Genomic DNA, 16,306 nt, shown 5'->3' on the forward strand with positions numbered 1-16,306 from the left:
TTTGAGAAGGACCTGTATATATTCATATATTTAAATATATCCTGTATACTTTTAATGTTTTGAATTTATTTGTAAACTCAGGACTGTTTCAGAAGAAATAATTATATTTACAAATGTAATATCTGCGTTAATTATTTCAATTATAACCTGCAAAATGATGCAGTTAAATGTGTCCCAGGCATAGTTGTATTAAATGCGTGAAATAAATATTTGTTTTCTAAAAGTGGTGTGTTTTCATATTTTTAACCATATTGCCATCTTGTCTGTACTGACAAACACTGGTCCAAATCCCACCTAGTTGCCCGTAGTTAAGAAAAATTTACCTCTGTGTCACATATTTATAGACCAAGGAGAAAGGAAGTCATGGTTTACTACTACAGCTGAAAGGTAAAGTGTAAAATAATAATAATTTTAAAAAAACTTCAAGTACATTTGTTAAGGAACTGTTCAAAGAGCCAGCAATTGTGGCACCAGGATTTTGGTTAACAACAGCTTGCCGAAAAACAGTACTCAAATCAAAGGTTGGACATTTCTGTAGTTTCAGTGAAATGATGTCACTGCAATAAAATATCTATTCAGTTTTAGGCAGTGACCTTATCTTAACCAGAGGTTAAAATTAAATGTTGAGGGTGCTTGTATAGTTTGTGAATTTGAAAAACTACCACCTGGGTGAAACCATAAATAATAAAGAACAACCAACACTCAAGTGTTTTTTTTTCTCCTTTTTTTGGAGCCATAGTTGAGAACCAGTTTTGACAGGGTCAGAATTGTGGGGTCACCTGAAGAAAGGTGTTGATAAGAGATGTCCTCCAACCTGGAAGATTTGGAGTGAGCATATGTGGTCAAATCAGTATATTGCACTTAAATGTAATCTCCTACCAAAAACTGAGCAAATAATATACAAGAAAAGTCCTGCTTAATAATTTCTTTCTTTGCAAAAAATGTCAATAAACAGTTTCCACAAGCATAATAATTTTATCAGGGCTACACTGAATTGTCCATCAGTGGACTTGGCACCAGGACACCCTAGGCAGGAGGTCGATGATCGACTTTGTTGTCGTATCATCAGACCTTCGGCCGCATGTTTTGGACACTCGGGTGAAGAGAGGGGCTGAGCTGTCCACTGATCATCACCTGGTGGTGAGTTGGATCCGCTGGAGGAGGAGAAAGCCGGACAGACTCGGCAGGCCCAAGCGCATAGTGAGGGTCTGCTGGGAACGCCTGGCGGAGCCCTCGGCCAGGGATGTATTCAACTCCCACCTCCGGGAGAGCTTCGACCAGATCCCGGGGGATGTTGGAGACATAGAGTCAGAGTGGACCATGTTCTCTGCATCTATTGTCGATGCTGCTGCCCATAGCTGCGGCTGTAAGGTCTGCGGTGCCTGTCGTGGCGGCAATCCCAGAACCCGGGGGTGGACACCGGCAGTAAGGGATGCTGTTAAGCTGAAGAAGGAGTCCTATCGGCTGTGGTTGGCTTGTGGGACTCCTGAGGCGGCTGACGGGTACCGTGAGGCCAAGCGTGCTGCGGCCCGGGCTGTGGCAGAGGCAAAAACTCGGGCCTGGGAAGAGTTCGGTGAGGCCATGGAGAAGGACTACTGGTTGGCCTCGAAGCGATTCTGGCAAACCGTCCGACGCCTCAGGAGGGGGAAGCAGTGCTTTGCCAACACTGTTTATAGTGGGGGCGGGAGACTGCTGACCTCGACTGAGGACATTATCGGGCGGTGGAAGGAGTACTTCGAGGATCTCCTCAATCCTGCCATCACGCATTCCGTGGTGGAAACAGAGGCTGGGGACTCGGGGTTGGACTCTTTAATCTTTGTCCCAGCCGTGGAACACTGGACCAGCTCTATACCCTCTACAGGGTGCTCGAGGGTTCATGGGAGTTTGCCCAACCGGTTCACATGTGTTTTGTGGACCTGGAGAAGGCATTCGACTGTGTCCCTCGTGATGCCCTGTGGGGGGTGCTCCAGGAGTATGGAATCGGGGGCCCTTTATTAGGGGCCATCCGGTCCCTGTACGAGCGGAGCAGGAGTTTGGTCCGCATTGCCGGCACTAAGTCGGACCTGTTCCCAGTGCATGTTGGACTCCGGCAGGGCTGCCCTTTGTCGCCGGTCCTGTTCATAACTTTTATGGACAGGATTTCTAGACGCAGCCAAGGGCCGGAGGGGGTCTGGTTTGGGGACCAGTGGATTTCGTCTCTTCTTTTTGCGGATGACGTGGTCCTGCTGGCCCCTCTCTAGCCAAGACCTACAGCATGCGCTGTGGCGGTTCGCAGCCGAGTGTGAAGCGGCTGGGATGGGGATCAGCTCCTCCAAGTCCGAGGCCATGGTACTCGACCGGAAAAGGGTGGCTTGTCCTCTTCAGGTTGGAGGGGAGTTCCTGCCTCAAGTGGAGGAGTTTAAGTATCTCGGGGTCTTGTTCACGAGTGAGGGAAGAATGGAGCGGGAGATCGACAGACGGATCGGTGCAGCTGCCACAGTAATGGGGGCGCTGTGCCGGTCCATTGTGGTGAAGAGAGAGCTGAGCCGAAAAGCAAAGCTCTCAATTTACTGGTCGGTCTACGTTCCTACCCTCACCTATGGCCATGAACTTTGGGTCATGACCGAAAGAACGAGATCACGGATACAAGCGGCTGAAATGAGCTTCCTCCGTAGAGTGGCCGGGCACTCCCTTAGAGATAGGGTGAGGAGCTCGGCCATCCGGGAGGGGCTCGGAGTAGAGCCGCTGCTCCTCCACATCGAGAGGAGCCAGTTGAGGTGGCTCGGGCATCTATACCGGATGCCTCCTGGACGCCTTCCTCGGGAGGTGTTCCAGGCACGTCCCACCGGGAGGAGGCCCAGGGGACGGCCCAGGACACGCTGGAGGGACTATGTCTCTCGGCTGGCCTGGGAACGCCTTGGGCTCCCCCTGGAGGAACTGGAGGAGGTGTCTGGAGAGAGGGACGTCTGGGCGTCTCTGCTGAGTCTGCTGCCCCCGCGACCCGGTCCTGGATAAGCGGAAGACGACGAACGAACGAACACTGAATTGAAAAATGCATTTCAAGTTAGGGCCTATATACACTTTTCAGGTTTTTCTACATACACTTTTTTATTTTTTCTTCCCTTCTAACATATTTGATTGTCTCTAAGTTGAATTGTATATCACATTACAGGCGGAAAACGTTTTAAACAGAAAAAGAAAAAACAGAAAGAAATGTTAACAAGGTTGTTTAGATTGTTGAGAGACTCCCAGATGTCATCCTATCTCTGGGAAATAATGAAAGTGGTTTCTCATTGGGCCTCCAAAAGAACAACAGATGATTTCAAAGAAAGGTCTTAGTAGACTAAAGTTTTATAGTTTTCTTCTTCTTGTTTGTAGTGTTTCACAAACTCACCCTGTGTGGGACGTCACTCAAGTGATTCAGTTGTGTAATAGTTATTTAGGCCACTAAGTGTCCTCCTTTATCTACAGTAGAGTTTCTAAATCTTGAGCTCCTGTTTGTATCATATTTTTCTTTCCTCAACAGTAGAAAAGCGTGGCTTTTTATTACAATTATAAAACTACATCCAGGATATTTTGAAAAATCAAAGGTTTGCAAATTAGTTTATACATTTTTTTATTGGCCTGTGAACTTTAAAATAAAACAAAAATAACTCCTTATGTTTGCTGTTTAGCTTGCGTCTTTTAAGCGTTATCTTTGGCTTTTGGCTAACTTTTCCAGAGAACAAACAGCATTTAACCTATTTGTTTGTTTATTTATTTATTTATTTTACGTGTCCTGTCCGGCAGAGTAGCACTCAGATGTTGTCTGAGTGCCACAAAGAAGCCCAACAGATTTACTTTCACAAGTGGAGCATTGCGACTAACACTACAATGTACCGCTTGATATATATAACTTTACTACAAACTGCTTTGGGATCATTTCACAATTTCAACCCATTTAAATCTATTTGATGCGCGCGAGTGTTTACTTCAGTTACAGGCGACAAACCGGAAGTAAATGCTTGGACTTTCACAATAAAACGGCAACGTGTCACTCATGCATCGCACGTAGCAAGCGAAGCGTGTTAATATTTATGATATATATTCAGTTTTAAGTATATGGTGGTGTTTCTAAGTTGTTGTAATGGGGTACCAACGCCTATTAACATGTTCAGTGAGCTCTTATTTTTGACGAATGCTGCCTTTCGGATGTACATTTCTAAATTAGGAGAGCTTGGGTATCTCAATTTCGTCCTCCCTCAGTTAAGGCAGCGTAGCGAGAGTGAAAAGAGTATGTAGGCTACTTTGGCTACTTACCTGTCGGGATACTGAGTAGCATTACCATATGAACATTTTGGAGTAGATTCATTCACTATCAGCCTTGTAGAGATTAAATTCCCGGTCTAGTCATGGATCTAAACGAGGGGTCGTGGAGGGAAGAATGGGGTTTAAATTTTTCTCTTCCCAACAGCTTCTGATTTTCAGCGCTACCCCAGGGCAGGACTGAGCTGTGTTTTTAAACACACCTGACTGCGGTGAAAACTAGTATTTCTCCGGTGTTTTTTTTTTCTTCTTCACAGTAGACGTGTTTAATTGCTCGTTTGGTTTTTCCTATACATACTTTTTGGGAAGATTTGGCTCCCCTGGGCAGCGGAGGCGGCTGGCGGAGTCAGGTCTGACCACCGGAGCTGGTCCTGAAAAATGGAGGCTGTTATCGAGAAGGAATGCAGCGCTCTTGGAGGACTCTTCCAGACAGTCATTGGAGACATGAAAGTAAGTTAAAGAAACGTTTATGAGCACAACTGGTGTTAGTTGCATCAAATCCCACAAACAGCTTGAACTCCATTTTACCCTTAGTCAAAAATCAGCTAAGTTTACCACTCAAGGTAAGCGTTAAGAGATCTGAGTTCAGCTAAAATACACTTTTTTGGGGGGTTAGAGTTGAGTAGAGCCTATAACCTTTCTACTGCAGCATATTTAGACTGTGCTCCAGTTATAACACTGGACACCTTTTCGATCCAGTTTGAAATGAGTGCAGCAGCCATCACTAATATCCAACTGGGACAATCAAAATCAGGGCATATAACTTTTGATGATATTCTTGAAATAGCCCTGCAAGACCATTTATGCCCTCCCCAGCTGGTGAATGTGTCTGAAGGCATGCTGGGATGTAGCTGTCCCGGCAGAAAACTACCCAAAAGGTAGGAAGACTTTGACACGCACAGGTCAAACGGCCATCCTCCGGGTCAGCTGGAGTGAGGGAGTTGGTTATGAATATGTACTGAGGCCTTCAGCACCTCTCACTGTGCCATACCTCTCTGCATCCCTGTGTCCCTCTCTGTAACTTACTGCAACCTCTAGTAACATGCTGCCAGATGGTCGATGAGAATATTGCAAATGCCGAGGGTATTTTAATCTTTCTATAAACAATTTACATATTTATTCATATATTTTATGGTACAATTAATAGGAGATTGTACACTTGCAGGTCACACTGGCTTTATATCTTTCCGTTTGAATTGTTTTATATGAGCAGGGGAAAAAATGCACACCATCTTGTATTTTAAATATAGAGTTACGGGCAAATTTATAGCAGGGTTAGGTTTTAACAGTATATCTCAGGTTTGAGCACCTCCCACAGCTCCGTTCAACCCATCATCTGAAAATAAAAAGAGAATGGCGCAACTGCAGACCTATCAAGACTTGGCCATCCACCTCAACTGACAGGCAGAAGAAGTGGGCGGTGCAAGACAGTGCCATGGTCAGACACCAAATGTGACCTTTTTGGCCAATGAACAAGTTTCTTTGTTTGACAGAAACGAAACCTCCGCATCTAAGTGAGAATTTCAAGAATAAAACATAGCGGTGGCAGCGTCATGCTGTGGAGATCTTTTTCAGCTGGTAAAAACTTACAGGAATACTAAATACAGGCTAATCCTGGAAGAAAATCAGTCACAGGCTGCAAAAGACTTGAGACTGGGCCAGAGGTTAACCTTCTAACAGGAAAACAACTCTAAATGTACAACTGGAACGTCTATGTTCATGTGTTAGAATGTCCCAGTCAAATCCCAGACGTAAATCCAAAGAGAATTTGTGGCAACCCTTGAGAATTCATTTTCACCAATACTATCCATCCAACCTCACTGAGCTTCAGCTATTTTGCTAAACGACGGGGGTAAAAACTTCAGTCTCTAGAGCTGGTAGAGACATACCTCAAGAGACCTGGCAGGAGCGAAGGGGGGTATTACAGGGCATTGATTTGGGTGGGCTGGTTGTAAACCTATTTATGTTGGTCTATCAAATAACACCCTATAAAATACGTTGAGGATTTTTCTGTAAATAGACAGTTTTCAAAGGGTATGGATACCTTACACTGTACTGTTCTGTAGAAAAACAGAACTATTGGACATAGTGTATAAAACGCAAGGTATAAGTCTTAATGTGCCAAGTCATTATAACTTTGCATTTGTAATGACTGGTAAAAAAGGGACATAATACAGTGGTAAGTCCTAGTAGCTCAGGTAGATATGAAAATAAGGCTTGTAAATTTACAATTTGCACAAGCCAGCACAGTAACATGCCTTGGAGTGTCAATTTCTAAAGAACAAAAGGAAGAAAAAAAAAAAACACTGTGCAAGCTACTACAGAAGAGAACCCCAAAACTATTACAATAAACATGCCAAAAATAGTTGAAATGTTCAGGAGAGACTCAAAGAACACCAGTTCCCAATGACTGGACATGCTTTTATTTAACTATAACATTCAAACTCTAGAACCTTGTGTAGCCTGTTAGGTGGGATGACCTTATTGTTGGTGAAGCTGAACTGCTTCGAGGTCTAGTCTGTGAACAAGGGGTAGAAAAAATATAGGAAGCCAAAGGTGAAGCTGTTAAGTGACTATATTAAAAGAAAGTTCAGTTATAATAAGTAAAGTGAAGGATTAGAGACCTCCAAATGAGGAAAATTGCTGTAGAAACGGACCACAAAACGTGCGGTGGTGATGTAATCCCAAAAGAAATTTAGGGGTCAACTTTATTGTTGGGTGTTATGTTCGACAGTACAACACGACATTCCTCAGGCCCCTAACACTAGTGCCACGGCACTGACAAAAATGTAAAGATTCTTTAGGCATCTTTCTCTCTTTCTTACAAACCTGTTAGCCATCTCTTTCTCATTCATTTGGCCTCGATCTCTGCAACTGTTTGGGTACAGAGCTCTTCAACCTCTTTTAGTCCAGAAATTTGGAGGAAAAAAAAAATCTGTGTCCCATCTGGAACTGGACTCATTATACCATAGCATAAGTGCACTCATTGTTTTGGATTTGTTCCAACGGAGGCCCATGACCCATTTTGCAGCCTAACACACAAGGAGGACATGACGGTAATCTCTATTTTGCAATGAAACGTGGACTAAATTTGACTTTAATTGAAGTAAATGAAACCTAGTTTTTGGGAAAAAATTTGAAGTACTCTAATATGAGATTTTACTCTGTTTTTGTAAAAACATTGTTTCCTGATATCTTAAAATTATGAAACAATCAGGTTTAGTTGCAGGTATTTAAAAAAAAAAAACTGTTATAAATGACTTAACAGAGCTACATCCATGGGAAAGTCCAGGCTGGGGTTAATTCTGGTCAGGTAAGGTCAAGCATCAGGATGGTGCCATATGTTTTGAGCTGCTATGTTTGTAACTTCTGAGAAAAGAAAAATCTGCTCTGAGGGTGAAACTGCATCACGTTGTTTTTATCTTTGCTCCCACAGAGCAGCTGCCCTATCTGGGAAGATTTTATCAACAAGGCAGGGAAACTGCAGTCCCAGCTCAGGTAAGCATGTGACTATGTGCACATATGACATTTCTGTATGTTTGTTCAAGTCTTACTGGTAAAGAAAAAAACAGAAATATAGTTTAAATTAAACTGGAGCGGAAATCTTTTGTAATTTGTCTCTGTCAACTTCAGTAATGCTGGTTTTTGCTTGGTTGTTTTAGCTAGTGGAGCCATGTGGCCCATTTTTTCATAAAAAAAGTTTTTTGCTCTGTAAAAGTGAAAAATTCTCAAAAGGCCATTGTCATAAGTTAAGATTTACATGAAATGTGTGTCTGAACACAGTAGACATGTTAGGAGCGATTTCGCAAATTTATCCAAATATATCTTTCTATTATGCCACTGTGCGGTAATTTGAACTGGTAATGAACTGAACCCAGAAGCTGTTTGAGTCCTGACTGTAATTATATCACTGTAACTTCTGGATTTGGCCAATAATTAGGATTTTCTTTTTTCGTTCAGTGAAATGATACAAAACTTTAAACAAAATGTTTAAAGGAACCAAGGTTATAAAAACAATTCATTTTTGTTAAAGTCCTGCAGTAAATATAACAGTTATTGTCCAGAGACATTCCTTTGGCAGCATGTAAAGCAGCTGCCTCTTAACCTTAATCCCAGTTTTGCTACTGAGTTTGCACCTAAAACAAGTTTTTACTGTAGCCGTGTGGCTTCAGAATAACAACCAACAACATTTACAGGAAAACTTTGTTTCTCAACACTTATACAAAGTCCTTATGTATCCCTTCCCCGTTTCAATCGAAGTTGTCTTATTTAATTCATTCTCCAACGATTGTAAATTTAAACGGCCTCGGGCCTAATCATTCCAAGTCATTGTGAACAATAGACACCAACCCCAGCCACCTCTCCTTGTTGGGTTAAGTGGCCACGTGTCACAAGACAAACAACTTCTGACATCTGAAATAAAAGATCTTTGTCCAACAAGTACTGCAAGTACAGACATCCCGCTGTGTAAATTATTCTTTGATTAACTATGCATGGCATTTCCCCAGCAGTTTAGGTGTCCATGTGTCTTCATGCTGACAGTTACTGACAGTTGTCTAAAGGTTCAGTGACATAATAATAATACTCGCCTGGGTCAGCGCAATGTCCCATTGTTCTGTTTTCCTCACTATTAAGGTTGATTACTGCTGAAATGTTATTCGAGTCTCTCCATCATTCAGGGGTTAAATATGTGACCCTGCCATCCGAAACGTCTGAGGAGTATTTGTTAACTTGTTGTTAATGACTGGCTAAAGTTTGGTCACCAGGTGAGTGTTAAAAAAAAAAAGTCAGACGGGCTACTTTACATCCCCTGTGAAAAAGTAAGTTTAACGTACAGCAATACGCAGCTACAAGTAGGTTGGTAGCTGCATCATTCTGGTTACATCGGTTTACTCATTGCGTCATATGTGTTCACGTGTTCTGCAGCCAAACCTGCAGGCTGCCAAATAATTTTCATGTGGACTGGATATGAGGATGAAAACGTCAGCAGTTTTCATTATTGCAGATATTTGTTAATATTGGGGATCCAGTATGTAGCTCAGCTCAAAAACAATCGACCAATTCAACGTGTTGTCAACAAAATGCTTCAATTTATTTTAGGAATGCATCTCCACACACACGCAAAAAAAAAATCACCCACGTTGAAATACACGTGTGAGAGCAGGAGAAACCATTGCTTTTCACAGCTCCCTGTGTTCAAACCAGATTCACTCATTGAGTGCTTTCAGAAATGCTCCCTTCCTGCTTTACACTGAAAGCCATTCTTAGAAAGATGAATGCTCTGTGGTATATTTAGACTGGACTGGACTTTTCCAGGTAAAGTACAGCCGCCGACCTGCTCCCAACAGAGCAGTGGTTGTAATATTAGGCTGTGCGTAAAGATTTGGCTTCCTTTTGAACATATGAGTGTGTGTTTTTTGGGGATCTACATGTAAGATGCTTTCTGTCCATTTTTTGGCCTGTTTCCAATCATTTGTATAAGAAAAATGACCCTTTACACTCTACTGTTTTGCACATACCTCCAACCGACGGACCTCTGTAATCTGTTTGGGGACTGGGCTATTTTGAGCAGCTAGCACGTGCACACAGTATAACACAAACACACCCCCTTCTCATCTTGGTCGGGATAAGATGAGAAGGTCCCTGGGTATAATGCCACTAAAGGCAGTCTACTCTGTAATTAAGGCCCTCTGTTCACCCTTGCAAAACAACCAGATATCAGCCAGTTACAGCTTAGGAACCATTTAGTGGGTTTTTATTTTCTTTTCAAATGAAATGTGCTTTCTGGTAATAAAAAACAGACCACACTGACACATGCTTTAATATTAGGTAATTTCTCTGCAAATATGCCAGCTAATATTTTGAAGTTTGATGCAGTTATATCAGAGCTGAGCTAAAAGTATATGAAACGTGAAATGCTGAGGGGGGTATATAAATTATTATTATTATTAATGATGTTTCTGAACTAACTTGGGTGGTTTTTAACTGATGGTGGCTTTAGAAGGGGTTCTTAGATAGATAGATAGATAGATAGATAGATAGATAGATAGATAGATAGATAGATAGATAGATAGATAGATAGATAGATAGATAGATAGATAGATAGATAGATAGATAGATAGATAGATAGATAGATAGATAGATAGATAGATAGATAGATAGATAGATAGATAGATAGATAGATAGATAGATAGATAGATAGATAGATAGATAGATAGATAGATAGATAGATAGATAGATAGATAGATAGATAGATAGATAGATAGATAGATAGATAGATAGATAGATAGATAGATAGATAGATAGATAGATAGATAGATAGATGCACAGTTTACCAATGATATGTACTGTACAAGAATACTTTAAACAGCAAGTAATTACTCTAATATAAGTCCTTCATATTATGTTTTCTGAGACAAGCTCAGCCAACACTACAGTCATTCTACAGTTTCAGCGTCTTTAAGAATAGATGAATGCAGCAGGGCTAAATGTATCATTGTTGTAAAGAGCGCTCTACTGTACTGTGACATTCTCTATGAGGAGCTCAGATTGGCCAAGGCCTTGTGGAATGGATATGTTAAAATCATTTGTCTTATAGCAGGGGTGTGTGCAGAGTTTTAAGCCAGTGGTAGCAGTCAGATCCTTGTTGGAATACGGCTCAATGCTTAAGTTCTTATTGTATGTACATTCACACCCCTTGAGCTGTTTAACATTTCGTCGCATAGCAACCACATCTTCAGTCTTCGCCACAGCTCGGGTGGGTGAATCTGTTGACAGAAATGCTATTAGTTGTGCTACATATCTGGCGTTGATGGAAGAACTGCTGGTGAGGTAGAAGTTCCAAGCTTAAAAGCCTGGAGAAAACTGAGAAACCCATTCGGAAGAAGAGTGAAGCGTCTTCAATTAAAAGAACTGAAGTCCAGTTGCTTTGTTTTTTGTTTTTGTTTTACTTTTTTTGGACAATGTGTAGTGGAAATATATAGCTGCACGTCACTCTGGACACAACATTCCCACAGTGACACATGGTGGTGGCAGCATCATGCAGTGGGAATGCTTTTCTTTAGCAGGGACAGGGAATCTATTAATGGGCAGAGTAAAGGAACTAAATGCATGGCAGATCTGGAAAAGCACTACTCATCCAGTCTCACTGAGCTTGAGCTGTTTCGTAAATAAGAACAGACAAAAAAAGAAGTCAAATTTGAATGAAACAAAATGTTATGGCTAGGGCAAGTATTAGCTGAGTTTACTTCACACAAATCCACTATTAGTTAATGATCTAGTTAATGATTTAATCTTTGGTGAATGTGATTTGGCTCCAAGGACCTGAAAAATATAATCCACAGACCAGTGAGTGCATGTAATAAATAAGTGGAGCCAGATATCGAGGTTGTTAAGGTGCCGTACTGGGTTTTAAATAGAAAGGCATCTGCGTATGTTTCTTTTTCCATTTGCAGGACACACCCTTGGATCTTCTGGTCAGCTCTCCCACAAAACACTGCCTGTTAACCAATACTGCAAGAAGTTTCTGAGTGAAAAAAGGAAAAAGATTGTGAAAGAATATTAAGGCCAACCCATCTTTGGTTGACTTTTTTTATTGAGATCCAGTCCGTGAAAGGCTGCTCTGTGATAACCTGAAGCAGTTTCTCAAATCAAACAGAAAGTTCCGACAATACGAGCTAAAAATCACCAAACAAAATAAATATTCAGGTAAAAGGAAAACATTTCAGTCTCATCAATATTGCAGTCTTACCCTTGTCTCATATTTGGGAGTTACATTGTCGCTGTGACGGAGTTACCTCAGTTTAAAGTTGATGGAAATTGCCGAGTTGTTTATGGAGATTTTTTGTTGGCACACGAATAACATGGGTTTGCAAATTACCCACTTGGCTTTGGAACAAAAGAGCCTGTGTGAGTGAACAGACTTTGGAAAAATTCTTGACAATTGTGTTACTTTGTGTGGTATGCATCGCATACAAGTGGCCTAGTCTCCTTAGTGGGGAGATCATATATTATGCACACGCGCTTGTGCACACTAAGCTCCTTTCATCTTCATACCTGTGGTCATAATCCTGCACAGTTTGCTCTTTCTGAACCGGTCCAGTGTTTGTAGGTAAACCAGCTGCCAACCAGCATTTTAACTGCTCTTTCAGGTACCTAGACAAGTAGGCATTCTAGCAAGATAGAGTAATTGTAAATTAAAATTATAATCCTGCACCAGTTAGTTGGTTTTATATGAATAACCAGACTTGGACCTCTCTTCTGCTGCTGCGTATGTTTGTTTTTTTCTCACTTACTAAATAATGTGAAAATTATGCAGAATTAGGAGAGTTTGGGAATCACTTCATGCTCTGTTTTCAGTGTAGGACTCAACAGGGTTGATCCCACGCTGATCCCTCCATTGACCTGGAAGTGAGGCAAACTCAGTGTAATTACATAGACATTCTTCAGTCAGCAAGCCGTGTTCAACCTGTTGTAAAAACATCAGTCTGAATGTTTACAATTTTATCTTTCCAGAGATATCAAATGAATATACGTATGTTAGTCCTTACACTTGTGTAATGTGTTTATTACTCAATTCTACAATCTGATTGATTTAGTTTTATCTTTGGTCGTGTGTAATTCATGCTGTATATTTTGTCTCTTCACCTCTTGTCTATCTAAACGACTCTGGATTTTTATTCCCCTGGCCTCGTATTTACTTCAGTTCAGCTTATTGCTACAGTGTTGTGAAAAATCTCTTCTGTTTTTGCTCTTTTGTCTCACTTTAATGTTTTAAACCATTATAAAGTAATATCAGTGAAAGAAAACCAGAATTAAGACAAAAAATGCTATTATATTGTCAGTCAGTCATTTTCTACTGCTTATTCCACAGTGGGTCGCAGGGGAGCTGGTGCCTATCTCCAGCAGTCTATGGGCGAGAGGCAGGGTACAACCTGGACAGGTCGCCAGTCCATCGCAGGGCAACACACAAACAACCATGCACACACTCATTCATACACCTAAGGGCAATTTAGAGTGACCAACTAACCTAACAGGCATGTCTTTGGACTGTGGGAGGAAGCCAGAGTACCTGGTGAGAACCCACGCATGCACGGGGAGAACATGCAAACTCCATGCAGAAAGACCCCCGGCCAGGAATTGAACCCAGGACCTTCTTGCTGCAAGGCAACAGTGCTATCAACTGCGCCACCGTGCAGCCCACTATTAAATTGTTTACAAATGACATCACATGGGTGAAAAAGCTGTCCAGTTCAACCCGGCCCCATGTGAAAATAAAATCCCCCCCTTGTTAAATCGCTATGATTAACTACATTCTCTTGGTTTTAATTCACTATCCACACCCTGACCATATTACACGTGGTAGGCGAAAAGCGCACAAAACGCAACACATGATGCCCCTGATCTAAAGAAATTCAAGAACAGACCAGGGCTGCAACAACCGATTATTTGAATAATCGACTAATCCGTCGATCATCTTTACGATTAATCAATTAATCAGTTTTTATATTTACTGTTACTGTCATTAACAAAGCAGCGCCCACATCTGCAACATTAAATTAACATTAATTAAATTAATTAACAGTATTTAACGTGTTTAGTTTCTTATTAGGTATATGTTTTTTTTTATCGTGCTGGATCTTTCTCTCCCGCTTCAACTCCGACATGCTTTTGTCTCAGATGTTCATGTAGAGAAGTCGTGCTTCCGTGCCATGCCAGACCGTTTTTGCATATCTTGCAGGTCACTCGTCTTTTTACTGCATCTAGGGTGAATTGCTCCCATACTTTTGATGTCTTTGTTCGTGTTTTTTCTTCTGTTTTCTCGTTTGTTCCCCTTTTCTTCCGTAACTTTTTGTGCTTCAACATCTAGCTTAGTGCAAATGTGTCAGCTCTAGAACAGACAAGAAACGAAGTCACTGACAGCTATCAGTTTGAGAAATGGTACAAAGTTATTTCTATGCTTTGGGACAAAGCTAACCAAAATAAGGAGCAATTTTCCACAAATGGAGAAAACAGGTAACATTGGTGAACGTTCCCAGGAGCAGCTAGCCTCCAGAAATTTCTCCATAAGCACAGTGACAACATACCTTGGTTATGCAGAAGGACAATGATCCAAAGCACACAGAGTCTACTTTTGAATGGCTAAAAACAAACCCAAATGAATGTCTTGGAGTCGCCTATTCAGAGTCTGAGATGCTGTGCATGACCTCAAACACGCTGAGGTGATTTACGAAACAAACGGCTCCAATTCATACCCAATTATGTAGAATCCACTTCGGTCCAAATCAGTTTCAAATTATCCCAGTTCATTTCAATACAATCTGATAATAATATATAGCGTTTAGATCAATTATGATGCAATACTTTGATTGAATTGGACAGTCCACTGATTATCAGCTGTAGTGTGAGGAAAGTAATGTTTCCTTCATAAATCTGTTTTCCTGTCTTAGGGCGACAGCGATGGCTGTGACTGTCTTCCTGGATGCTTTCCAGAAGGTGGCCGACCTGGCTACCAACTCAAGAGGTAGGAATAGTCTGTAATGTAGCTAACCCAACATGTTTGACAGCTGTGTTACTCTGTCTGTCTTTGCAAATGTATTATGATGGAGTCCAGTGTTTCACCCCACGGTGTTAGGAATTTTGGTGGATCGTTGGCTGTATTGTGTGGGTAATAAATCCATCGGTATGCTGTTTGAAGCTCTCTTGTTGGCTCTGTGTTTGACCTCTGCTCACCTTTTTTCCCCGATTTCTGTCGCGCAACCCCCCCCCCCCCCCACCTCTGCTACATCTGGCCACTCTGCTGCTCCGTTTTTATTCTGTATGTGTGAGAGTGGGAAAGTGGGAGAGTAACGGATCTCATCCTTCCCTAGCTTGGACACTTCCAGCCCCGCACCGTCCTATTAATAGGAACTGAAACAGACACACACATTCATTACCTCAATCACAGGAGTGAGGATGATAGTGGAGAGAACAGAGGGAGGTGGGGGAATGCAGGGAGTGATCATCCTCTCCTTCGCTCTCGCAGGTTATATCAGTCCAGATCAGTTAGCTGAAATTACTTTTCCTCTGCTCTTTTCTTACTTTCTCTCCAACTCTTACTTAAAGTCTTTATTTAGATTGAAAGCGATGATATAAAAATGAACTACAGTGTGCAACACTTATGCTTGACTGATATCTGCCTTCACGTGGCTGTGTGCAGGTGTATTACAAGCATTTGTTGCCATGTTGTCTTAACGTATGTCTTTATTAGGACGTTTTTGAGGCATTTTCCTAATTCAGGGCCCTCAGATGGCTTTGGAAAGATGAGTTCTAGACAAGTGATTGGTTTTTCCTACAAATAAGTCCTTTCTTTAATGTAAATTTAAATTATGTTAAATGTTTGTAGTTTAGCAATGAGCATATGCTTTAGCAATTCAGTGTAATGAAAAATTGGACAGATGTTTAAAAAAGCACATTCAGAGTTTCTGTTGTCGTCTAACCCGGCCCAGCTTTAAGGCAAAGGCTTGCTGTTTTTACAAAACCGTGAATATGTTGGATGTTCTGGTTCTCATTATTCAGCTCAGTAGGGAGGTCAAGTATGCCTGCAGTTTAAAAAAAATAAAAACATGTATGAACGTAGCCATGTTTTTCATCTTAACAGCTCTGTATACTGACGTGGATAGCTTCTAATTCAAGGAGTCTCTGTTTCTGTATCTACATCAATTAAAGTACTGACACAATTTTCTGTTGGCGAGTCATGATTGCCAGGAGGCTGCTGAGGACTTATATTGTGAAGCATGTTAATTCCTGCCTTTTTCTATCTTTCTCCTTCCATCTTCGGGTCTTTCTTTCAAGTCTTCTCCTAGTTTCTTTTCCCTTTGCCTGACAGAAAATTCAGTGGTTGGGAGCTCAAGGGTAAAATGTTTGAAGAGCTAGATTAAAAAGCGAACAACAGTTTATCTGCAGTTAAAGCAAAAAATGTCACCATAAAAGCAACCAGTATAATCAGTGAATGCAATTAAGGCCCTTAATCACGAAACCGACC

At 41.4% G+C, this 16,306-nt stretch overlaps 1 protein-coding gene across 9 annotated transcripts in view; it reads left to right on the forward strand.

Annotated features, from left to right (window-relative positions):
• The first annotated feature begins 4,213 nt into the window (after positions 1-4,213).
• The window catches only part of LOC124865594 (protein MTSS 1-like), a 57,152-nt gene continuing 45,059 nt past the window's right edge, over positions 4,214-16,306 (forward strand). For all 9 annotated transcript variants that reach the window (XM_047360811.1, XM_047360812.1, XM_047360817.1 and 6 more), the window contains exons 1-3: positions 4,214-4,734; positions 7,721-7,782; positions 14,733-14,806. In XM_047360811.1, coding sequence (XP_047216767.1) covers positions 4,663-4,734; positions 7,721-7,782; positions 14,733-14,806 — 208 coding nt within the window. In that variant the 5' untranslated portion in view covers positions 4,214-4,662. The remainder of the gene's footprint in view (positions 4,735-7,720; positions 7,783-14,732; positions 14,807-16,306) is intronic.

This window comes from Girardinichthys multiradiatus, chromosome 3, assembly GCF_021462225.1.
Source record: "Girardinichthys multiradiatus isolate DD_20200921_A chromosome 3, DD_fGirMul_XY1, whole genome shotgun sequence".
NCBI classification, from domain to species: domain Eukaryota; kingdom Metazoa; phylum Chordata; class Actinopteri; order Cyprinodontiformes; family Goodeidae; genus Girardinichthys; species Girardinichthys multiradiatus.